The sequence below is a fragment of the Heterodontus francisci genome, chromosome 10 (assembly GCF_036365525.1).
Source record: "Heterodontus francisci isolate sHetFra1 chromosome 10, sHetFra1.hap1, whole genome shotgun sequence".
NCBI lineage: Eukaryota > Metazoa > Chordata > Chondrichthyes > Heterodontiformes > Heterodontidae > Heterodontus > Heterodontus francisci.
The window spans coordinates 79,252,375-79,278,777 of NC_090380.1; the positions used below are offsets into that span (position 1 = coordinate 79,252,375).

Below are 26,403 nucleotides of genomic sequence, written 5' to 3' on the forward strand. Positions count from 1 at the left end.
CTCCTGCACTACCTGCCTGTTTCTTCTTGACTGTCTGGTGGTTACCCATTCCCTCTCTGCCTCCATACTCTTAAGCTGTGGGGTGACCACATCTATAAATATGCTATCCAGGAAGCTCTCATCCTCAAGGATGCACCGCAGTGTCGCCAGCTGCTGCTCAAGTTCTGAACCCCAGAGCTCAAGTTGCTGCCACTGATGACACTTCCTTCACAAATGGTTATCCAGGACTGAAGGAGTGTCCTAGAGTTCCCACATAACACAGGATGTGCACTCCTGACGTTGTGCAGCCCTGCCATTCCTTTATCTATTCGATAATAAAAACTTTGGTAATCCAAATAAACCCTGCTACTAATAAACCCTGCTAACAATAATACTAATAACTTTACTAACAGTAATAAACCTTACCAATAATAATAACCTTTACCAATGCTAATCTACATTACCACTATTAATATACCCTACCAATACTAAAACATTACCAATAGTAGTAATAACCTTACCAATAGTAATAAGCCTTATTTAAAAATAAAAGGTAAGACTCAACAGCTACTCACTTGTTACTTGTGATTAATACTTAATATTTTTAACGTTTTTAAACTCCCAGTTATTTGGACTCAGTCCCTAAGCAATAATACTCACCAGCCAATCAACGCACTGCTTTCCTGTGATGTCATGGTTTGATTTCTTTTTTCAAGCTCCAGCGCGTAGAGGTAGTAGGTTTCTCACAGGTCCGCCACTGCTCCCAACTCTCTCCAGGCAAGTGGAGCCTGGGTCTGGATTTATTCTCTCCCCAGTCGGTTCCTCGCAGGTCTGCCGCTGCCGCTCCCGACTCTCTCCAGGTAAGAAGACTTTCCTGATATCAGTCTTAGATTTACCTTTCACTAGCCTGACCTTTTCAAAAAAAAAAATATTGGTTCATGGGATGTGGGTGTCGCTGGTTAGGTCAAGCATTTATTGCCCATCCCTAATTGCTCTTGAGAAGGTGGTGGTGAGCTGCCGTCTTGAACCACTGTAGTCCTTGGGTGCAGGTACACCCACAGTGTTGTTGGGAAGGGAGTTCCAGGATTTTGATCCAGCAACACGTGAAGGAACAGTGATATAGTTCCAAGTCAGGATGGTGTGCGGCTTGGAGGGGAACTTGCAGTTGGTGGTGTTGCCATGCATTTGCTGCCCTTGTCCTTCTAGGTGATAGGGGTTGCGGGTTTGGAAGGTGCTGTTGAAAGACCCTTGGTGAGTTGCTGCAGTGCATCTTGTAGATGGTACACACTGCTGCCAATGTGTGGCGGTAATGAAGGGAGTGAATGTTGAAGGTGATGGATGGGGTGCCAATCAAGCGGGCTGTTTTATCCTGGATGGTGTCAAGCTTTTTGACTGTTGTTGGAGCTGCACCCATCCAGGCAAGTGGAAAGTATTTCATCACACTCCTGACTTGTGCCTTGTAGATGGTGGACTGGCACTGAGGAGACAGGAGGTGAGTTATGTGCTGCAGAATTCCCAGCCTCCGACCTTGCACCCTCTTGTGCTATGGATTAATCTGAAGTAGAGTTGTGGAAGAAAATTCAGATGTGGGGTAAAACAGACTGCTGATTCTCTATTGCCTGTTATATTCCAGAAAGCCAGTTGAAGGATATTACTGGAGTCAATCTTTACTTAGTATAACATTTATTTACAGAGTGAAACTTTAGACGCATACACCACCCAACTCAACTACCACCCCAGTTTCAGTGAGTGTGTCTTGACATTTGCTCAAGTGAAACTCCAATTAATGCCCTCCACCTGCATAGAATTAAAACATAATTGATATACAATTAACATTGCCCATTTCATGTAATTACTGAAGCCCAATCTCACTCCTAAAAAAGTTTTTCTTATGCTGAATAAACCAATTTTCAGACTATGTTGCATATCGACTTCTCACTAGCTCTATAATGTATAGCGCTCATTACTGTTACAGTGATAAGTAGTTCTGAAATCTGGGAGTCCTAAAATCGTCAATACCATTTTAATTAAAAAGGGATGCACAAGGATTGCGAAGTAATTGTTTTTCTGCTCAATTTATAAGGAAGTATGTTGGCGTCTGCAAGATACTTTAAAAAAAATTTGGGCAAACTATAATTTCTGAACCCTTATTCCGAACCCCTTTGAGTGAAACAATGAAGCGTTTTCCTGAAAGAATGCAAAGCTAAGCAGCACCGTCTAGACATTTAACATTTTCCTGAGGCTATGCAACGACAGAGGAAGCACTCCCAGTTGCCTTGTAGTAACACAAATGAGAGCTGCATTTCTTTCTACCAATTCTTTAAAAATCTGGGACCAGGCCAATTCAATGATATTGATTTTGGCTCATATGCTCATACTTTATATGGGGCACCAAAGTGTTCTGAAGTCACTAAGGCTTGGAGCTGTGGAAAATATTGCAGCTGCTCTATAGCTGAAGACTCTCCCCTCCTCCTCCTTTTCTCAACATGTACCCTGATTATAAGGTAGCTGTAAATTCCGTTTTCTACCTCAATGTGCTATAATTTGGAATTAAAATGTTATATGTCAAGTATTAGGTTCAACCCCTGGTTTGTACTGATGTAGCTGCTATCAGGTTGGCTGATGGTAGATGGGGATACTACAGTTGGTCTCAGCACCCTAGGCCCAGAGAAGAGAACGATCAGTGAGGGGTCCCATTCCCGATCACTATCGATTGTTGAAAAGTGCTTATATGGACATGGTCAGGGGAAGGATTCACCTCGACTGTAATACCCCAATAGTCAATAGCATGATGATACTTACTGTGTAGTTTCAAACAAGGAGATGACTACATGGGCAAGGTACTGAAGGGCAGCTGGTACCCACTAAACTTTACTTCACCATGTTTCCTGTGTCCCTCCAGGGAGGAGAGGGGCAAGTGTAGGTAAATGCTGAAATCTGTTCACTCGACTTTAACTGGAAAAAATCCTCCATCATAACAGTAACCTTATGTCGAAAAGTCAATCAGTACCCACCTTTAGTAGCAATGTCTGTTCTATATCTAAAAAAAAGTTTGGATAAAATTGTGCTCATCGATGTGAAGCAGATGGGCTGTATAAAACTGGACCTACATTGCCAGCTTAAACTACTCTATAGATTATTTCTACCTTGTCCCAAAGCATGCCTTAACTTAACTGTCAGAACAGCAGGTGTGTTCTACTGATGTTATATTTCCACTTTTCACACCAATTTGTCTTGTATAAATCAGACTACAAATTTCTGTTCATTTCTGTCCTGTTGTAGAACTTTGTTTTGCTTTGGCTTGAATCCCAGTAATTTTACTTAGGGGAGATACTTCTTTAAAAAAGAGTTAACAAATGAGCGTTGGTCCTATAGAAAGTGAGTCTGGGGAATTAATAATGGATAATAAGGAGTTGGCAGATGAACTGAACAGATATTTTGCATCGGTCTTCACTATTGAGGATACAAGTAACATCCCAGTATTAGCTGAAAGTCAGGAAATGGAAGGGAGGGAGGAACTCAAGAAAATTACAATCACCAGGAAAGTGGTATTGAACAAATTGTTGGAGCTGTGGGCTGACAAGTCCCTGGGTCCTGATGGACTTCATCCTAGGGCCTTCAAAGAAGGGGCTAGTGAGATAGTTCCTGCGTTAGTTTTAATTTTCCAAAATACCCTAGATTCGGGGAAGGTGCCGTTAGATTGGAAAATAGTGAAAGTAACTCCTTTATTCAAAAAGGGAGACAGAAAACAGGAAACTACAGGCCAGTTAGCTTAACATCTGTCTTAGGGAAAATGTTAGAAGCTATTATTAAAGACGGTATAGCAGGACATTTGGAAAAATTCAAGGTAATCAGGCACAGTGAACATGGTTTTGTGAAAGGGAAATCATGTTTAACCAATTTATTGGAGTTCTTTGAGGGAGTTACATGTGCTGTGGATAAAGGGGAACCGGTGGATGTATTGTACTTAGATTTCCAGAAGACATTTGATAAGCTGCCATATGAAAGGTTATTGCAGAAAATAAAAACTCATGGTATGGGGGATAACATATTGCCATGGATAGAAGATTGGCCAGCTAACAGGGAACAGAGAGTAGGCATAAATGGGTCATTTTCTGGTTAGCAAGATGTAATGAGTGGTGTGCCACAGGGATCTGTGCTGGGGCCTCAACTTTTTACAATTTATATAAATGACTTGGATGAAGGGACCAAACGTATGGTTGCTAAATTTGTCGATGACACAAAGATAGGCAGGAAAGTAACTTGTGAAGAGGACATAAGTGGGCTACAAAGGGCTATATATAGGTTAAGTGAGTGGGCAAAGACCTGGCAAATGGAGTATAAAGTGGGAAATTGTCCACTTTGGCAGGAAGAATAAAAAAGCACATATATAAATAGTGAGAAATTGCAGAGCTCTGAGATGCGAAGGGATCTGGGTGTCCTAGTGCATGAATTGCAAAAGGTTAGTATGCAGGTACAGCACGTAATTAGGAAAGCTAATAGAATGTTATTGTTTATTATGACGGCAATTGAATACAAAAGTAGGGAGGTTATGCTTCAGCTATACAGTGCATTGGTGAGACCACCTTTGGAGTACTGTGTACAGTACTGGTTTCCTTATTTAAGGAAGCATGTAAATGCGTTGGAGGCAGTACAGAAAAGGTTTACTAGACTAATACCTGGAATTGGCGGGCTGTCTTATGAGGAAAGGTTGGACAGGCTAGGCTTGTATCCGCTGGAATTTGGAAGAGTAAGAGGCGACTTGATTGAAACATATAAGATCCTGAGGAGTCTTGACAGGGTAGATGTGGAAAGGATGTTTCCCCTTGTGGGAGAATCTAGAACTAGGCATAACTTCAAAAATAAGGGGTCACCCATTTAAGACAGAGATGAGGAAAAATGTATTCTCTCAGAGGGTCGTGAATCTTTGGAATTCTCTTCCTCAAAAGGCGGTGGAAGCAGAGTCTTTGAATATTTTTAAGGCAGAGGTAGATAGATTCTTCATAAGCAAGGGGGTGAAAGGTTATCGGGGCTAGGTGGAAATGTGGAGTAATCAGTTCTGCCATGAATTTATTGAATGGCGGAGCAGGCTCGATGGGTCGAGTGGCCTACTCCTGCTCCTAATTCGTACGTTCATATGTACTTCAGAAGTTCAAGCTTTCACAAATTACTCCAGAATTGGAAAATATAGTTGCAAAATCCTGCCCTTATTCGTGTTGTTTTAACTACTTTTTGCCTCATAATAATAATTTACAACTTGAACTACACTCATGCTCTTGGTTTGCTTTTTTTGATTTTTTTTTAATCCTCTAAGTCCAGTCAACAAATACTGACTTGTGTAAATCAATGTTAGAGCTGTTTGCATGGAAATAATTTCATTGTAAATTACCATCAGTTCTTGAATTGAAGGTGCAATTGAAAAACATGTGCATTTGTTCCTAAAGGGGTGCATTTTTAATACTTTAAATTTTAGGATAAAGCATTTTTCCAAGGAAAAATGACTGAATTAATAAGGACCGACTATTATTTTAAGCCATTTTACAACTGGGGCATTTGACACATTCCAAATATTACTCTCTAGATATCACACTTTGTTAGAGATACAAAACAAGAGGAGGCCAGGAATTTGACCCTGGGCTTTCTGATGTGTACTCTGAAATTTACAAACAGCTTGCTGATTTCTCTAAAACCTCAAGAACACATATATATTTGAATTTCCAAAGGGTGTACTTCAACAGTGGCTTTAAAATGACAGACACACTGACAACTAAATATTACAACTGTACTCAAGACCCCAAATCACCACTAAGCAATGGCAAGGCTAATCTGCCAGTATATCATAAAATCTGGTGCACTAGTTGCACCACAACAAATGTTACAACCTTTTGAACATAGGGACATGCCTAACACGAGAATGTGTTACGACATTCCAGCCACTTCAAGGCTCATAGGTACAGAAGCTGAAATGCTGTTGAATACTAGTGGAAAGGTCAGGTGCTAGACCCCTGATTTGCATACGCAAAGGGCACATGCCTGCTTCATGTATGGGTCAACGGCACCTCTTGTTTGCTGTTACCCAATATGGCAATACACTTCAGACTGGAAATGTGTGCACATCTCCTGCCTGACATATTGTGGCCTCAGTTAGACCTAGTAGTGCCCGTGGACCAATTTCCAGGCCATGGATTAGTAAGGTCCTGCTGAGTTAGTTGCTGAGGGTTTAATTAGAGTGTTACAATAGTTCTCCATGTGATGGCTAGGAAGGGATAAAATTATACAGGGTTCCCACTCCTAGGGCTGAAATTTCAGGCCTGCCAGGAGTGGGAGCAGAGGCAGACATGGCCTGAAAATACTGGTGCTGGCTAGCATGTCAGTTTGGAGATACCATTTCCGGCGCCGGCAATGTCCACAGGGCAGGGTGAGAGCAGAACAGCAGTCTCATCCGCCTCATGATTAAGGCTAATTAAAGTTATAAATACATGCACCTGAAGTGCAGTAGCCGGCAAGGTTATGGACCAGGTGCTGGAAAGTGGGATTAGACTGGGCAGCTAGTTTTTTCGGCTGGCGCAGACACGCGGGCTGAATGGCCTCCTTCTGTGCTGTAATTTTTCTATGGTTCTATAAACATCTGATTATCAGCTCACTAAAGGGGGAGGCTGAAATTTTCATGGTAGTGCACGGGTTACATGTGCTGTCTGTTGCTGATCAGCTGAAGGGAGGCGGGTAGAGTGGGGAACCAGTCATGGGCACGCCAGGGGATTACTCCAGGGGATTACTCCAGGGTCCATAAGAGGGTCAGCGGGGAACTCAGCATTTGGAAAGGACTTGCCCTTGGCGCTCTGCAGGTGGCGGGGAGAGTGGGCAGTCATCTCTCAGGCACTGAACGAGGTTATCACACCCCTGGCATCTCTGGGGCAGAAGTGCAGGGGGCAGGGCTGCCAATCACAGTAGGGCAACCATCTGTCCAAAAGGCTGCAGCTGGCAATGGGGCACGACTGTCAGGATTTTGAGCCCAGTGACAATGAGGGACAACAACCCCTGCAGGAAGGGTGGAACCCCAAGCAGCAGGAGGGTACCCAAGACAAAAGAGGGGCAGGAGAGCAACAGAGGCCCAACCCTCAACACGGGTTCTACCGTCAAAGACGGAGCTAACCAAGATCCAATGCCACAGGAGACTGTGACCTTCCAGGCAGATGGTCACAGACATCTGTGTCCACGTTGCCGAAGACCTTGCACCTTGCAGCACTGGTCGTCATGCCCTGCCAATGGCGGTCAAAGTAACTGTGGCATTGAACATCTTCACTTCTGGCTCCTTCCAAGGATCAGCTGCGGACCATGGTGGCATCTCTTAAATAGCAGCACACCACTGCGTCTCGCTGGTCATGGATGCCCGCTCTGCAAGAGCTGGTCAGTACATTCATTTCAGACAGACACTGCCTTGCAGGGACAGACAGCACTGGGTATCAGCACCATCGCTGGATTCCCCCCGGGGGCAGGGCATCATCGATTGCACCCATGTGGCCATCAAGGCACCCAGCAACCAGCCAGTGACATCTATCAACAGGAAAGGCTTCCATTCCTTCAATGTCTAACTGGTCTGAGACCACAATGAGAGCTTCCTCCATGTGTGCTCTCACTTTCCTGGTAGCTGCCATGACTCCTTCATCCTCCGCCAGTCCACACTGTCTCAGATCTTCACTCCAACCCCTAAAGTCAGAGGATGGATCCCAGGGGACAAGGGATATCTCCTGAAGAGATGGTTACTGACCCCTCTGCAGCAACGCCAGACAGAGGTACAGAGGGAATATAATCAATACCACCTGTTAACTAGGACAACAATTAAGCAGACCATCAGGCTTCTCAAGTTGCTATTCCAGTGCAGGAACTGGACGGCTGGTGCCCTCCAATAGCCTCCTACAAGGATCTCTGTCATTATGGTTGTCTGGTACATTTTCCATAAGGTGGCCCACCAGAGAGGTGTGGACCTTGAGGACAGTGAGGCCCTGGCAGGAGTCAACTCCGTGGGGGAAGAGCAGGAGGAAGAGATGAGAGAGGATGAGGAAGTGGAGGTGGAGGGAGATAATGCTGACCAGAGATGTGCCCTGCTGCACAACAAGGTGGCTGGGCATGGCTTGGGGCATGAAGGGCTTGTGAGGATGCCATGATTGTCAGGGCTCTCCTGATTCAGGATCACTTCAACTGAGCCCTTCTGTTTCAGGTTGAGGGGCATGGCATGGAGGGAGTCTGAGACACCTATCCAACACAAGCTTGGAAGACACAGCCTGGAACTTCTAAACATTTATCGCCAATGAAGGAGGCACATCTGCCCAGAGGCTTTCCCTCACCGTGGAGGATCCTGTTGTCTCTTTCACCACCTCATACCACTTTTCCTGTCACGCCAGCAATAAAAGGAGACCCAGATGTCTGGCTTAATGTGTCATCAATGATATTGTGTAAAAAGAGGAAAACAGTGGACAGGAACAGTAAAAACACACCCCAGTGTCCCACTTAATGCTCTGTGTGACGCAGCGGCCTCTGTGCTCGGCCACTCCTACATGGTGGTGCCTTTGGGCTGTTTCTTTATGGAAGAGGCAGGGCTCGCGGCGCTGGGCCGAAAAGGTGGGGGGAGCCCCGCCTTGGCCTTTTTGTGCCCCCCCTCCCCTGAGCAACCCTCCAGTGTTTTCAAGATTATATCTGTCCCTTCAAAGACAGGGCTCTCACCTCCAAGAGCTGCTGGCGAATCACAGGGCCAGCAGCTCAGCAGTATCCTTTCCAATGATTCCTGAGGCCCTGCATCTGTGCCCAACTGAGGAGGGCTGTGTCTGTCCTCTTCCCTCTGAGGGGAACTGACCACAGCTCCCTCTGCCTTTGGCACCTCCTCCTGCCCACTAGTGCCATGGTCACTCTGTGCCACCATATTTACACGTGCTTGAGGACCCACCAAGGTGTGTATCTGCACTGGTGGACAGTGGCTCATAAGGTGTGACAGTGCTTCTTCATCAACTTCTTGCCCCTCTGGGCCTATGGAGAGAGAGGGAGAGGATGCCGTGGGTTGGACACCTGCTCCTGTGGGAGACACAAGAGATGATGAGAGCTGGCGTAGGAGCGTAGAAGCCTCTGCAGTGCTGAGGCTGCACAATGTTACTCAGTGCCCAACACGTTATTGGACTGGGTGGACCGCACTGCAGCCCCCCAATGACCACATTGCCCTCTATAATCACCAGGACCACTCTGAGCTCCTGACTTGCCAGGCCCAATTGCCTCCTCTTCCACTATGCTGGTTATCTCCATCGCTGCATGCTCTATTGAGGTGATGCAGTAGAAGAACGGCACCCCTCCTCCATCTGGGCCCTCTCCTGGACCTTGTGTTCCTGTTTCTCCTGCCAGGACTAAAGAGAGAGAGATAAAACACTGCTGTCCTGTGTGGCCAATGTCATCTGTCCCTATCCATTAGGAGCTGCATATCTCAGTGATGACAGGTCCTCAGCAGCACTCTAGCTGTGAACCATTCTGAAGGGTCAGTAAGTGACCTGGGCACACACCCCTCCAGTGTTCAAGAGCAGCATGTGCCCTGAGGCTCCTCAGGTGTTGTGACTGCTGGGGGGTGCTAGCCCTGAGACCTATCTGGAGAGTTGGGGGCTGCACTCACCTTGCCAGAACTTATGAGGTTGTTGAACCTTTTCTGGCACTGAATCCAGCATTTTCTAACCTTGCTTCTGCTGCTAACAGTGGCAGAAACCTGCACCCAGGCCACTTTAGTTTCGGCTGGTGGCCTCCTCTTGTCACACTGCAGGAAGAGGCCCTCCCTCCTCTCCCACATGGCCTCCAAGACTGCATCCAGGTTGGCATTTACAAAGTGAGGGGCAGTCCTCGTGTGGCCCCGGGTGCCAGGCCGCCGGCTCTCCTGTGACATCTTGCTTCCCATTGGTGCTGTGGAAGGCTTTGACACAATCAGCAGATTTCTCCCTTTGGATAACCAACAGCCTCAGTGACAGCTGCTGTGAGGTGTCTAAATCAGTACCCCAATTCATCTGACCCACCTCCATGGGCTCTAATTGGACAGGAATCTGTCTCCATATCAATTCAGGGCTCACCCCTGTGAAAATCTGTGAGTTGACTTTGGATTACGAGGTCTAAGCATATACAGTGTAACCTACTTCCCTAAGATGTATCAGTACCGCTCAGTTGTACTATTGGGAATTTTATCTGTTCAAATAATTTTGAAAAACAAGAGGAAACATTGCAAACACTTTACTGAGGCAATTTTACATATCAAAACTTTTCTTTTAAAAAGAACTCTATGTATGTGAGACAAAACATGACAGTTTTGACTATAGTTATATATTGAACCTTTTGTGCTCTGTCTACTTTAAAGGAGTTTATTAAGCTACAATTGGGATACGATTCAGAGAGGGAGGAGTGAGGGGAACTGGGGTCAAATAGAAAGAAAGAGTGTATACTTCATTTAATTTTGAAACTGACTGATTTATCTTACTTCAAGAATAAGCTGAATTTTGAAGCCAGCTAATTATCTGCAGCTGTGTTTTTTTGTCGAGAGACAATCAATGGTAATCCTGTACACCTGTGAGGCAAGTGAGGGACTGGAGGAAGGAAACTTTTGAGGATGAGGGGTTTTCTGGTATCTATACTGAGAGGGAGAGGGAAAAGTACAAGATGAGTTAGAGCAAAGAGGGGAGAATGCAAGTGTTGTGATAGTTCAAAGGGAAGAGGTAGAAGTAGTGATTTAAAATGAGGGGGTTATAGGATAGGATATTGTTAATGGAAAGACAAAGTGAGGTAGAGAATGTGAGGTGGAAGAAGCGTGAGTAATTCGGTTAAGGATGGGAAAAGGGCTTCTTGGGGTCACATTTCACCTACCACCCCCACCTCAAATGTAACCTGCAGCCAGTGGTGACTCCTTTTCCTTTCAAATCACACCACACCGTTGACTTGAAAAGAAAGAAGAAATAAGACTGAGACAGAAGCAGAACAGGACAATGAAGGAAAAAACCATGGAGACAGGTAAGACAGTGGCCATATTCTCTGACTTACTGTGTGAAATACCATGGGAAATCAACTTGTTTAATATAAAATAGAGGATTTGGTTTGTCTTCCTCACTATTGAAATTACTAAGCTAACTGCTGTTTCCCCAGAAAATAACCTTTTTTATTATTGCTTGATGACTATGTAGTATGACATAAAATTAAAGAACTGCCACAGAAGACCTATATTTACCGAGCCCACATTTCCTTCAACTTAATCAGGTGACCTGGGTTTATGTACTGACAGCACATTTTACCTACAGCAAGCTCACAGTCCAAGCTGGTTGCAACTTAGGCTTGTTTAATATTAACCCTTTCAGTACTGAGCACACTCTTTAGGGGTGGAATGTGTTCGTAGTCTAAAATGTGCTGATAGTGAATCGGAAAACTTTTTACACTATGGAGAATTTTCTTTGCTATTGGGCGGGATATATAAACAGCCTGCCAATTCACTGTCAGCCTGTTTTTCACTACCGGTGTTGACCAATTTCACTCCCTTGATCTTTAGGGGTTTCCATCCAATGCTGCAGTGGAAGACTGTAGACTGCTAGAAATATGATACCTAACCTACACAGTAAATCAGAGATCAGAATAGCTGATGGGCTGAGTTTTCCCCACGGATGTGGGAAACAGGAGTCAGGTTTGTTTTTGGATCAAGAATGGGCCTCCGGCAGGAAACAAAGTCCCAATTTTCACAGTGGTGAGCCCTTAATTGATATGGCGACAGATTCCTTTGTCTTATTAGAGCCAGTGGAGGTGAGTGTGGACGCGGTTAGATGAAGTGGGGTACTGATGTAAACTCCCCACCGCAGCCATCACTGAGTCTGCTGATTGTCCTAAGGGAGAAATCTGCTGATTGTGCCAAAGCTTTCCACAGCAACAGAGAGAAACCATATGTCACAAGAGAGCTGGAGGCCTGATACCTGAGGTAAGGCTGCCGCTCGTTTCAAAAATGCCAACCTGGATCTAATGTTGGAGGCAGTGAAGGAGAGGAGGGAGGTTCTCTTCCTGGAGGGTGATTGGAGGAGACCACCTTGCCGCACAACACAGGCACCCCACTATTCAGTGTCATCTCTCTCCAGTTCTACTTCCTCCTCCTCCTCTCACCTCCTGCTCCTCCCCCGATGAGCTGTCTCCTTCCAGGGCCTCACTGTTCTCAAGATCCACACCCCTCTGGAGGCTATTGTTATGGAGAGCCAAGCAGTGACAGAGACCCTTGCAGAAGGGCATTGGAGGGCATCACCTGACCAGTCCAGGCACTGGAATAGCATCTTAGGAAGCCCGATGGTCTTTTCAATGGTTGCCCTAGTGAGCAGGTGGGTATTGGTTGTATTGCCTCTGTCTGGGGCTCTTATAGAGGGGTCAGTAGCCATCTCTTCAAGGATATCCCTTGTCCCCTCGGATCTATTCTCTGACTTTGGGGGTTGGAGTGAAGATCTGAGGCAGTGTGGACTGGCAGTTGCCAGGAAAGTGAGCGCACATGGAGGAAGCTCTTTTTGTGGTCCGAGACCAGGTGGACGTTGAGGGAATGGAAGCCCCACCTAACGCTGAATCTCACTGGCCAGTCACTGGGTGCCTTTTTAAAAAATTCATTCATGGGATGTGAGCATCGCTGGCAAGGCCAGCATTTGTTTCCCATCCTGAAATGCCCTTGAATGTGGTGAGCTGCCGCCTTGAACTGCTGCAGTCCATCTGGTGTAGGTACACACATGGTGATGTTAGAAACTGAGTTTCAGGTTTTTGACTTGGTGACAGTGATGAAACGGTGATATAGTTCCAAGTCAGGATGGTGGCTTGTATTGGAACATAAAAATGGTAATGTTCCCATGTGTCTACTTAAAAATTCAAACCTCCCTCTCAAACATGCTCTTAATGAGCTATTCAAGTGCTTAAATTGGCCTCAATTGGGATGCAGACCAGATCGCTGTCCCACCCTACCCCTGCCCTGGTGAACATTGCCAGTGCTCTTCAACACAAGCATTGCTATCAAATAAATTCATTTCCAAGTTTGATTACCTGCAAGGCCTGGTTCAGAAGCAGTGCAATTCAATGAGTAGATTAACTCTGCTGCGTAAGAAAACAAGGAATAAGAGCAGCAGCAGCAGGCCATAAAGCCTTTTGAGCCTGCTCCACCATTTAGCAAGGTTATGGCTGATCTTCGATTGCAACTCCACTTGTACCCCCGATTCACAGACACGTTGCTATCAATGAATATGGTATTCCGACCTCATTATGTTCACTGCTAGTATCTAAGCACATATGAAAATACCTATTTTCCTGCGTAGATGCCACAGAGAGCTGCAATGTGGTGAAAATGGTGGATTTCCTACAATTTAAATGTAAACAACAAATTGGGCTTTAACCTGATAGTCCCGCTCTGAAGATCTGGCTTGTACCATTATAGTTACTATCGTTCCTTTCCATTACCCAAATTTGCATCCAAGTCATAGTATTTTTTAAATCAACTTTTGATTTCTTTCCTGACGATTAATAAATCCTATGTACTGTACTCCCTGTCTATTAGTTAGCTGGTATTTAAAATAAACTGAGATAAATGTTGCATGCCAGTAGAGAATTTTAAAGTTTAAAACAAAAATGAGCATCTACATATCAGTTGTGCAACAAATTTCCTTATTGGATAAAAGATAAACATTTATTCAAGAAATTCTCCATGCCAATTCAAACTGCACATTGCCGTGAGCACAATTCATCTTTTCAAATGCAATGTCTCATAAAAGCACTGTTTACTGGCACATGTTATATGGACTATGAAAGCTAGCCACCAAGTGAATGGCTCTTTTCATTAATTATTTTACTGCTTCTCTTCTACTTAAATACTGATTCTATTTGAAAACTGGAAGAAGCTGCTTGTGAACGTCAATTAGACAGCATGGTTTTTATCAAAAATAACATTACTCCCTTTCAAGCAATAAAACTGATTAAAAGATAAAAGCAACCAGATCAAAGCACGGGCCCTTTTGAAACTTCATATTTCCAATGTCTTTTGCTGGCAGAGGTTGTGGTATTTATTGGGCAGTGCTTCAATTTTCTTTCTTCAATAAGGGAGCAGATTCGTAGCACAGGGCAATTTAGTTACATTGCAGTGTCCTAATTCTGCAATTATATTTGAGAGAGATTTACAATTTTTATCAATGTTACACGCTACCAAATGTGTAGGTTCTGAGTAGTTAGAATACTCAGTTAAATGCAAACGAGGTTATATTTCAATCACTCATTCTGCCATCACCTCCTTTGTCTTCCTTCTTCCCAAAGAGGTGAGAATTGTTCAAAAACATCCATACTCCTCCAATAACAGTGTGACTGAAGGGCAGAGAGGCATCATGTTAAGTATACACTAATCCAACATCTTATTCTACTGACACCAACAGATTTGCTTATGACCAAGCTTGGGAAATCCTCATCATGTCAGCAAACATTAAGCTATTTGTGCTCCCAGTGGGTCAAAAATCACACTGTTCTTGTACTGTTTTACTGTAGTTACATGGGTTTTATTGTAATACTCAGTCTCTCATATACAGATGTTAACCAACAATCTTAGCTTTTTTTTGGTGCATTATGAAGTATAATGCAATAGATTTGAAGGAACTAATTCAGGGTGCATTATACTGAAGCTCCTGATCTTTGGTAGATGGAATTCAGTTTTCAGCCAGGTGGTACTCTGCTTATGCAGCCTGGATGAAACATGATTTCTGCTGCCCCGCAGAGAGATCTTTACATGCATGATACACACATCTACACTCTTCCTTTCCCAATAGTTAGTTGTTAAATGATTGGGTGATGCAAATGGTAAGACTGCTAAATATTTAAATTAATTGCAGATAAGTGAAAACAATGACTACAATGTCTAAGAGGTACCATGGACACCTTTTTTTTTACGTTTGGTTTAATACCATGCTTGATTTGCACTCCATGTGGGGTCAAACAGAAGTTGAGAGAGTCTCACTGCTTCTCTGTGGTCACGTTAGTGGCTAATTCTGAATTCACACAACTAGAGCACCGATGTGCAGCTGAAGAAGCAAGAACACCCTAGGACAGATGTCCCATGAATTTGATTGCAGTGGTTGCTTCGAGCACAGACAGGCCTGCATTAGGGTTCTGATGAGTAATAGAATGTTCCTTATAATCAAGATATATGGTTTTCACAGCAAAATAAACAGATTTGCGGAATGCTCTCCCCAGACCTCCAGGAAAGATCTCAGAATTCCACAGAATAAAAATGGATTTTGACTTTTTCCAGTCACTATGTATAACTCTATGACTATGACTTTAAACTGAAGATGCTGTCTGTCGTCAAATGGATACTTTAACGACCCTGGCTTAGAAAATGATAGTTAGCTTTGCAAAGAAGTAAAAGTGCTCCAAGCCATAGCTGTGGGAGTGGGTTCTAGAGGCAAGATAGTAACGAGTAAAGCTTTACAGCTGGTTTTGAACATGGACTTTCTGGATCAGGCAAAATGTTGAAGTACAGTTGCACCAGCTCTTTTCTTTGCACAGTCATGTAGATCAGTTAGCAACTTGTGTATTGGCGTTCTGGTCAATGTCTTGTGTAAGATTGAAAATCTAGGAACGCATCTCTAAATGCTGTGGAAGTCGATCGCATATCAATTTGGCCAATTTTACGGTGCTGCCATGCAGCTTAGAGGGAACATTTCATGCAATCTCCTGGGAGTGGCAAAAAACCCCAATAGCCCTAGGCTAATTGAGAAAAAAACTCTGGGAAACTCCTGACTCCTGAAGGTGACCACAGTGACTGAACTCATGATTATAGCTTCTCATACCTACGATCATCATGTGATGTAATGCTTAAGCAAAGTAAAATAAAACATCTTTAGATTTTCCTTGATAAATACATAAAGGGCAAGAGGATAACTAAAGAAAGAGTAGGACCGATTGAAATCCAAAAAGGTAACTGGTGTGTGGAGGCGGAAGATGTGGGCCGGGTTCTTAATGAATACTTTGCATCTGTCTTCGTAAAAGAGGGGGCGATGCAAGTATTGTAGTTAGGGAGAAGTAGTGTGAAATATTGGCTGGGATAAATATTAAAGGGAGGAAATACTTGGGGTTTAGCATCTTTGAGAGTGGATAAATAACCAGGTACAGATGAAATGCATCTGAAGCTGTTAAAGAGAAGCAAGGGAAGAAATAGCAGTGGCTCTGACCATCATTTTCCAATCCTTTCTGGCTACAGGTGTGGTCTTGGGGACCGCTAACATTGTCCCATTGTTTAAAAAGGAGTAGCCAGAGTAATTATAGGCCAATCAATCTAACCTTGGTGGTGGACAAATTATTGGAAAAAATTGAGGGACTGTATTAGTTGTAATATACAAAGGCACAGATTAATCAATGACAGACATCATGGATTTGTTGAGGGAAGGCTATGTCTGACTAACTTGACCATCCTTGTTACCTTCTTAAAAAAAAAATTCAATGAGGGGAGCCAGCTTGATTTAGTCTATGGATTTTATCAAGACTTTTGATAAAGTAATACATGGTAGACTGGACAGAAAAGTATAAGCCTATGAAGGAAGGTGACAAGCTGAATCCAAAATTGACTTCGTGGCAGGAAGCAAAGGGCAACGGTCAATGGGTGGTTTTATGACTGGAAGGCTATTTCCAGTGGGGTTCCACAGGGCTCAGTACTGGGTCCCTTGCTGTTCGTGATGCATATCAATGATTTAGCCTTAAATGTATGGGGCATAATAAAGAAGTTTGCAGATGATACAAAAGTTGGATGTGATTGACAATGAGGAAGAAAGCTGTAAACTGCAGGAAGATTTCAATGAACTGGTCAGGTGGGCACAAAGTGGCAAATAGAATTCAATCTTGAGAAGTAGGAGGCATTTGGGGAAGGCAAACAAGGCAAGGAAATGCACAATAAATGGTAGGATACCAAGACGTGTACAGGAACAGAGGGACTCTGGAATGCATGTTCACAAATTTCCTGAAGGCAGCAGGCTAGAAAGATATGGTGGTTAAGAAGGCATTTTTTTTATTCATTTGAGATGAGCATTGTTGGCTTAGCCCACAGTTATTGCCCATCCCTATTTGCCCTTGAGAAGGTGGTGGTGAGCTGTCTTCTTGAATGCTACAGTCCATCTGGTGTAGGTACACCAAAAGTGCTGTTAGGAAGGGAGTTCCAGGACTTTGACCCAGTGACAGTGAAGGAACAGCAATTATAGTCATGGAGTCATAGTCATTGAGAGATACAGCACTGAAACAGACCCTTCGGCCAATCAAGTCTGTGCTGACCATCAGCCACCCATTTATACTAATCCTACGTTAATCCCATATTCTCTACCACATCCCCACCTTCCCTCAATTCTCCTACCACCTACCTACACTAGGGGGAATTTACAATGGCCAATTTACCTATCAACCTCCAAGTCTTTGGCTGTGGGAGGAAACCGGAGCACCTGATGGAAACCCACGCTGTCACAGGGAGAACTTGCAAACTCCGCACAGGCAGTACCCAGAACCAAACCCGGGTTGCTGGAGCTGTGCGGCTGCCGTGCTAACTACTGCGCCACTGTGCCACCGAGTCAGGATGGTATGTGACTTGGAGGGGAACTTGCAGGTGGTGGCGTTTGCATGCATCTGCTGCCCTTGTCCCTCTAGGTGGTAGAGGTCGCAGGTTTGGAAGGTGCTGTCTAAGGAGCTTTGGTGAGTTGCTGCAGTGCATGTTGTAGGTGGTACACTGCTGCTATTGTGCACTGGTGGTGGATGCAGTGAATGTTGAAGGTGATGGATGGAGAGCCGATTAAGTGGGCTGCTTTGTCTTTAGTTTAGAGATACAGCACTGAAACAGCCCTTCGGCCCACCGAGTCTGTGCCGACCATCAACCACCCATTTATACTAATCCCATATTCCTACCACATCCCCACCTGTCCCTATATTTCCCTACCACCTACCTATACTAGGGGCAATTTATAATGGCCAATTAACCTATCAACCTGCAAGTCTTTTGGCTCGTGGGAAGAAACCGGAGCACCCAGAGAAAACCCACGCAGACACAGGGAGAACTTGCAAACTCCACACAGGCAGTACCCAGAATTGAACCCGGGTCGCTGGAGCTGTGAGGCTGCGGTGCTAACCACTGCGCCACTGTGTCCTGGATGGTGTTGAGCTTTTTGAGTGTTGGAGCTGCATCCATCCAGGCAACTGGAGAGTATTCCATCACGCTCCTGACTTGTGCCTTGTAGATGGTGGACAGGTTTTGGGGAGTCAGAGGGTGAGTAATTTGCTGCAGAATTCCCAAATTCCCAGCTTCTGACATGTTCTTGTAGCCACAGTATTTATATGGCTCGTTCAATGGTGACCCTCGGTGTTGTTGAGGGATTCAGCGATGGTAAAGCCATCAAAGGGAGATGGTTACATTGTTTCTTGCTGGAAATGGTCATTGCCTGACATGTGTGGTGCAAATGTTACTTGCCTCTTATCAGCCCAAGCCTAAATGTTGTTCAGGTCTTACTGCATGTGGACACAGACTGCGTCGTATCTGAGGAGTTGCGAATTGTACTGAACACTATGCAATCGTCAGCAAGCATCCCTACCTCTGGCATTTTGATGAAGGGAAGGTCACTGATGAAGCAATTGAAGATGGTTGGGCCAGGTTTATGACCCTGAGGAACTCCTGCAGTGATGGCTTGGGGCTTAGATATTTGGCTTCCAACAACATCATCTTCCCTTGTGCTCGGTATGACTCCAACTACTGGAGAGCTTTCCCTTTGATTCCCATTGATGTCAATTTGCTAGGGTTCCTTGATGCTACTTTCAGTTAAATGCTGCCTTGATGTCAAGGACAGTCACTCTTACCTCACCTCTGGAATTCAGCACTTTTGTCCATGTTTGGACCATGGCTGTAATGAAATCTGGAGCCAAGTGGCCCTGGCAGAACCCAAACTGAGCATCAGTGAGCAGGTTATTGGTGAGTAAGTGTTGCTTGACAGCACTGTCAATGACACCTTCCATCACTTTGCTGATTGAGAGTAAACTGATGGGGTGGTAATTAGCCAAATTGGATTTGTCCTGCTATTTGTGGACAGGACATATCTGGGCAATTTTCCACATTGTAGGGTTGATGCCAGTGTTGTAGCTGTACTGGAACAGCTTGGCTAGGGTTGTAGCTAGTTCTGGAGCACAAGTTTTCCATACTATAGCCAGGATGTTATCAGGGCCCATAGCCTTTGTTATATCCAGTTTGTTCACCCGTTTCTCGGTATCAGATGAAGTGAATTGAATTATCTGAAAACTGTCATCTGTGATGCCGGTGACTTCTTCTTTGAGGATATGGATGTTTGTGGAGTATCCTCCTCCATTTAGTTGTTTAATTGTCTACCACAACTCACGACTGAATGTGGCGGGGTTGCAGAGTTTTGATCTGATCCGTTGGTTGTGGGATTGCTTAGCTCTGTTTATAGCATGCTGCTTCTGCTATTTAGCCATGCACGCAGTCCTATGTTGTAGCTTTATCAGGTTGGCACCTCATTTTTAGGTATGATTAATGCTGCTCCTCGCATGCTCTCCTACATTTCTCAGTGTTGGTCCCCTGGCTTGATGGTGACTATTGTGTGAGGGATATGCTGAGCCGCATGGAAGATGGCAGGATCCCCAAAGACACATTGTACAGCGAGCTCGCCACTGGTATCAGACCCACCGGCCGTCCATGTCTCCGTTATAAAGACGTCTGCAAACGCGACATGAAATCGTGTGACATTGATCACAAGTCGTGGGAGTCAGTTGCCAGCATTCGCCAGAGCTGGCGGGCAGCCATAAAGACAGGGCTAAATTGTGGCGAGTCGAAGAGACTTAGTAGTTGGCAGGAAAAAAGACAGAGGCGCAAGGGGAGAGCCAACTGTGCAACAGCCCCAACAAACAAATTTCTCTGCAGCACCTGTGGAAGAGCCTGTCACTCCAGAATTGGCCTTTATAGCCACTCCAGGCGCTGCTTCACAAACCACTGACCACCTCCAGGCGCGTATCCATTGTCTCTCGAGATAAGGAGGCCCAAAAGAAAGAATATGCTGGGCCATGAGGGGTTACAGATTATGGCTGAATACAATTCTGCTTTTGCTGATGGTCCTAGTGCCTCTGTTTTCCCAGTTTTTAAACTGATAGATCTGTTCTGAATCCATCCCGTTTAACATGGATCGTGTCACACAAAACAATGGAGGGTGCCCATTTATGAAGACAGGACTTCTTCTTCTCCACAAGGATTATGTGGTGGTCACTTCCATCGATACTGTCATGTACAGATGCATCTGCGACAGGTAGATTGGTGAGGACGAGGTCAAATAGAACCAACAAGAGAGAAAAAAATCTCTCCATCAGCCCAGATAGTAGTGTTGCTCCAGGTCTCTCTTGGTGATGGATGTTGAAGACTCTCACCCAGAATACATTCTGTGCCCTTGCTACCCTCAGTGCTTCTTCCAAATGGTGTTCAGCATGGAGGAGTACTAACTCATCTTCCCTCCCTCAGTTGTAGGTGGTAATCAGCAGGAGGTTTCCTTGCCCATATTGCTGTGAGACTTCATGAGGTTCAGCGTCAACAATGAGAACTCCCAGGGCCTCCTGACTGTATACCACTGTGCCACCACCTCTTGAGTCTGTCCTGCTGGAGGGACAGGTCATACCCAGGGATGATGGAAGAGTCTGGGACATTGGCTGTAGGGTATGATTCAGTGAATGACTAGTCTGTGAAACAGCTCTCCCAATTTTGGCATGTCCCCAGATGTTAGTGAGGCGGACTTTTCAGGGTCGACTGGGTAGGGTGTGCTTTTGTCATTTTTGGTGCCAAGGTCGATACCGGGTGGTCCATCCAGTTCTATTATTCTTTGACTTTTCTGTAGCAGTTTGTTACAATTGAGTGGTTTGCTAGGCCACTTTGGAGGACAGTTCAGAGTCAACCACATTGCTGTCACATGTAGGCCAGACAGGGCAAGGACAATAGATTTCCTTTCCTGAAGAACATTAGTGAACCAACCAGATTTTTGACAATCTGGTAGTTTCGTGATCATGACTGAGCTAGCTTTTTAATTCCAGATTTATTTATTATTTGAATTTAAAATCCCCCAGCTGCCTGGTGAGTCTTGAACTCATGTCTCTAGAGCATTAGTTTGGGCCTCTGGATTACTAATCCAGTAACATTACCACTATGCTACTGTTCCCCTTTTTCCTTTATTAGCTGAGGCATAGAATATAAAGAGCAGGGAGACTATACTAGAACTGTGAAACACTGCTTAGGCCACAGCTAGAGTACAGTGTGCATTGCTGATCACATTACAGGAAGGATGTGACTGTATTAGAAAGGGGATAGAGGAGATTTACAAGGAATGTGCCATAAGTTGATAATTTTAGTTGTAAGGAAAGATTGACCAGGCTGGGGTGATTTTCTTTAGAACAGAGAGGCTGTGGGGAGATATAATTGAGTTGTATAAAATTGAGGGGCCCAGATAGAATGGATAGGAAGGAACTATTTCCTTAGCAGAGTGGCCACAAAATGGGGGCATAGATTTAAAGTTATTGGTAGAAGGATTAAGGGAGGTGGGTTGTGGAGAACCTTTTTCACCCAGAGGGCAGTGGGGTCTGGAACCCACCGCTGCAAAGGGTGGTAAAGGCAGAAACTCTCATCGCATTTAAAAAGTACTCGATTAGAACACTTCATGTACATTTTCTACAAGGCTACCAAGCAACAGCTGGAAAGTGGGATTAGGCTGCATGGCTCTCTTTCGGCCAGCACAGCAAGATAGAAATTTACAGCACAAGAGGAGGCTTGTCATTTTATAAAACCAACCTACCTTTTATACGTGGTTAAGTTGGTCACAATGAGAAGCTCATCTAGCTGCTTTTTAAATGCTTGCAAAAAATCCAGTTCATAGTTCAACAGCTCTGTAAAATTAAGTACCTCCTGACATCTAACCTGGTCATTGTACTGAAAATTAGTAGGGGGTTCACAGAGTACAGCCCTCCTTTCCTCAAGCACCCTCAAGTGAATGCTATTGGGTCCAAAGGCCTGCTCAATTTTGACATTTCTATTCTGGCCAGAACTATATCATAGGAACAGTCATATGATATTTAGTCCCTCGAGCTAGATCGTGGGCTAATCCTGTTAGATTGTGGCTGATCTGCGACCTAACTCCATATACCTACCCGAAGCCCCATATCTCTTACACTTTCGGTTAACAAAAATCTATCAATGTCAGATTTTAAATTAAGAATTCATTTGGCTTCAATTGCCACGAGTAGAAGAGAGTTCCAAATTTCCATCACCCTTTTGAGTGTCGAAATGTTTCTAATTTTACTCGAGAGGTCTGGCTTTAATTTTTAGACTACGTCCCCTAGTCGTGGGCTTCAAAACCAGCAGAAATGGTTTCTGTCTACCCTATGTGCTCCCCTTAACAGAACACAATCTTCTGAATTCCAGGGAATGTAATTCCAGTTTGTGTAATCACTCCTTTTGTAATTTAACCCTTCAAGTCCAGGTATCATTCTGGTAAATCTACGCTGCACTCCCTCCAAGGCACCATCATAAGATTACATGGAAGCACCATCATAAGATTACATTGAAATCTATTTGCCACAGTTTTGTCCATTCACTTAATCTATCAATATCTCTTTATAATTTATGCTTCCACCTACATTGCTTACAATGCCCCCTATTTTTTGTCATCGACAAACTTGGATACATTTCTTTCTATGCCATCATCTAAGTTGTTAATAAATACGGTGAATATTTGGGTGGGATACCACTCATCACATCCTGCCAATTAGAGTATCTGCACATTATCCCTAATCTGTCTCCTTCCCATTATCCCTACTTTGTCTCCTGCCATTCGGCCAATTTCCTAACCAGGTCAGTAATTGGCCACATCTACTTTGACATTTTCAATTTTAGCATCAATTCTACAATGTATATCAGTAACTCAGCATCATCTGTGGTGAAGACTAATGCAAAGTACCAATTTAAAACGTCTGCACATCCAACTCAATCTGCCTGAGGAATCCTTTAATAGCTGTATGTACTTTTTATTATTTATTCATGGCCAGTATTTATTGCTTATCTCTAACTGCCCTCGAAGGTGATAGTGTGCTGCCTTCCTGAACTGTTGCAGTCCATGTGATGTAACATGGCTATGGCTACCAAAAAACAAGTTCCAGTGCAAATTATTAAAGACAGAATTGGAAAGTGAATAGAAAAATGGTGTGCCATCTTCAGTTCTAAGAAAATTGTCAAAAACTCTGCCAAAAAAGATTGAGTAATAGAAGCAAGGTCTATTTCCGCTGTGCTGAGTCTGAGGCTCATTAAAATTTTTGTTTGGTATGGCTATCAATATCCGTCTTGAAAATTTCAATTAACTCAGCATCCACAGCCTTTTGGGGGAGCTAGTTCCAGATTTCCACTAGCCTTTGTTGTCAAAAATTGCTTCCTGATTTTATTCTAAATATTGGCTCTAATTTTAAGATTGCGCCTGCTTCATCAAGATTTCTTCACCAGGGGATGTGATTTTCTCTGTATCTGCTCTATTCAAATCACTTCATCATTTTAAACATTTCAATTCCATCACCCCTCTTCCTTGCAAACACAAAGGAAGACAACCCAAGTTCATGAAACCTGTTGTCATAGTTTAACCCTTTAGGTCCTGGTACTATCTTGGTGAATCTGTGCTGTGCTCACCCCAAGGCCAATAAACCTTTCCTGAAATGCTGTGCCCAAATCTGAACACAATACTACACCTGGTCTGACCAACACTCTACAAATGAAACATCACTTCTGCACTTTTTGTATTCCAGCCCCCTGAGATTCCATTCATATTTTTGATGACTTTTTGTACCAGTGCACTAACTTTGATTTTGTGTACATGGACACCTAAATCCCTTTGCTCCTCCACAGCTCCTAGTTTCTTGCCATGAAGAAAGTATTCTGACTTTGTCTTTCTCTGATCCAAAGTAGACGACTTCACACTTTCCCATACTGAATCCATCTGCCATAGTTCTGCTCACTCCCATAGACCCATCATCTATCAATGTCCCTTTGTAACTTGCTGCTCCCATCTACACACCTTACTGTGCCTCCTAACATAATGTCATTATGCAAACTTGAATATACAAATCTCTCCTCCATTATCCTATATATATGACTGAGGCCTCCAGGCCTCTGAGGAACACCACGTCAGATCCCACTAATTACAGACTGAACTCTTTGTCCATAATCTGTCTGCTACCTCCCAACCAATTACCACAAGGTTCTATTATAAATAAGAAATTTAAAAAATTGTAACTGGCAACAAGGATTAATAATTTAATCAGATTCAATTGGCATATGGGATTTTGTTTTATTAAATGTTGGATCTTTTCAAATAACTAGGAAAACTATTCTGTCTTTATGAAACTGGAGTACAGTCAATATGCTAATAGAGATAACATGAATAGTAATGCTAATGAGATTTATCTTCCAGTTGTATATTAACAAATCAGCATATACTCTCCCCATTAGATTAAAAACTCAAAACAGACTGGTATAACAGGATTGGTCTACCTTTTGGGAATAATCAGATACTGTACAGCTTTAATATTCATCCCGGATGGCGAAACTTTTTGTATATCTTTAAGTAGAATCTTCGCTAAATCGATGTAACGATGAATAACAAAGTGGAGCCACGGTGCTTTGGGGTTATGATGGGCATTGAAATGCTGTTCATAGCAAAACTGAGACAATGTAAGCATTTTTCTTGACCAATGTTGATAGAACCCAGCAATGACTGATTTAAACCTCAGAACGCCGGGAGGTGACGATATGTAGAGCAGTCTCCATCTCTTGGGCATTGACGGAATGCCGGGGGGGGGGGGGGGGAGATGGATCGCCTTAGAATGAGCCCCTCTTCATCTATCAAAGAATAGTCTACAGTGAGATTTCATCGTACTTTCTCAAAGAAGTTTTTTTTTTAATTGTATAGGGACTCTGGAGATCTCCTTAAAAGAATGATGTATTGGAAATTTGCAAGTTTACTAAATTTCATGTCATGCATGATAGCCGGTCACACTTTCTCACTTGAGTCCTGTTTCAGTTTTTAGACAAAACCTCTCAGCAGCTTTCATCTCGGTCCTGAATTTTTTTTTTCCACACTAACACAACACACCATAAAACCCCATTTCAGCTTCTCTCTTCCAACATGCCTTGGTGATCGGTCTCAATATGCAACTCAAACAGATCAGCAAGCAAATGAAATGTTAACCTCCCCAGCCATAAACAACACTCAACTATCCAACCATTTGTCACGTACATATAAAACACGAACAAATGACTTTCCCTGCAATCTAACTGTTTTACAAAGTCCCGCTAGATATAAAGACTCAGGATCGGTTTGCCCTGAAAACGCCCAAGCCTACAAAACAAAATCGGTCCATTATTAGCTAGAAACAGAGATCGAGTGAAATAGGGGGCGAAAACAAGACATCAAACTTACTTCAGCATATATCAAGGCGATGGCCAGAAGGACAAAAAACGGAATACTTTTGAATACCTGTTCAAAATAAAATGTACATTGTAAATGCAACAAAATGATTCCCTTGGATGTGCAGGAAAAAAAACTGAAAAAGCAGAAATGAGCAGAAAGCGAAATGAGTTCCTTACCATCTTGGAGAGATCCTAGTTGAAGGGGCTGAGAGAGGGGAGAGAAGAGCTCAGGAATGCAATTCACACAAGACAGACAGAGGGAGGGGGGAATTGCAGGAAATTTGATCAGGACTCTGAGATTTAAAGCAGTTCCACTCCCCTGTGACGTGGCTTGGCACAAATACTAAAACATCAGATTTACAAAAAGCTTTATAAATCGTGTCAGACAGCCTGCGGAGAAAAGCGGCAAGCTTTCATCTGATCAAATGTCTTGCTCTCAGATATTGCGAATTTTAGTTGATCTGTCCATTTTTCGATGGCGCAAGTAAGGGGGTAAGTGAGATTAAAGGAATGGCTGCAGGAATTTGCAGTTGTTATTGGAGGAATCGAGGTCACATGATCTTTTAAAGTTGAGACCATCGGAATGAGAAATGCTTGTTATTTCTGAAAAGTGTCATAAATCAACGAGGCCAGTCAGATAGCGGAAAGGGTTGAAAGTTTGCAGGTCTACAGAACACTTGGAGCCTTTTGAATCTCACTGCTTTCCCACAACATAGAAAATACAATTTGCTCCGCGATAATTCTGTCCTGCAGATGTCTTCCTCCTTCAGGATTTTACCATATCTCTGTGGTTCTGTCTCTGTCCCAATCCCAATTAAAAGTTGGACTCCGCTCCCCCTCCCCACATGCGAGCGGCTGAATTTGAGACATTTGTTGTGTTTTCACTGCGACATTTTAGAATTGAAATTAAT

General features: G+C 43.8%; 1 protein-coding gene across 1 annotated transcript in view; it reads right to left on the reverse strand.

The window, feature by feature from the left end:
- fstl1b (follistatin-like 1b) overlaps positions 1 to 25,976 on the reverse strand; it is a 172,385-nt gene extending 146,409 nt beyond the window's left edge. Inside the window, exons 1-2 of the mRNA XM_068040842.1 lie at positions 25,670 to 25,976; positions 25,503 to 25,559 (exon numbers count right to left, since the gene is read on the reverse strand). Of these exons, the coding sequence (XP_067896943.1) occupies positions 25,503 to 25,559; positions 25,670 to 25,672 (60 nt within the window). The 5' untranslated portion in view covers positions 25,673 to 25,976. The remainder of the gene's footprint in view (positions 1 to 25,502; positions 25,560 to 25,669) is intronic.
- Positions 25,977 to 26,403: the final 427 nt, after the last annotated feature.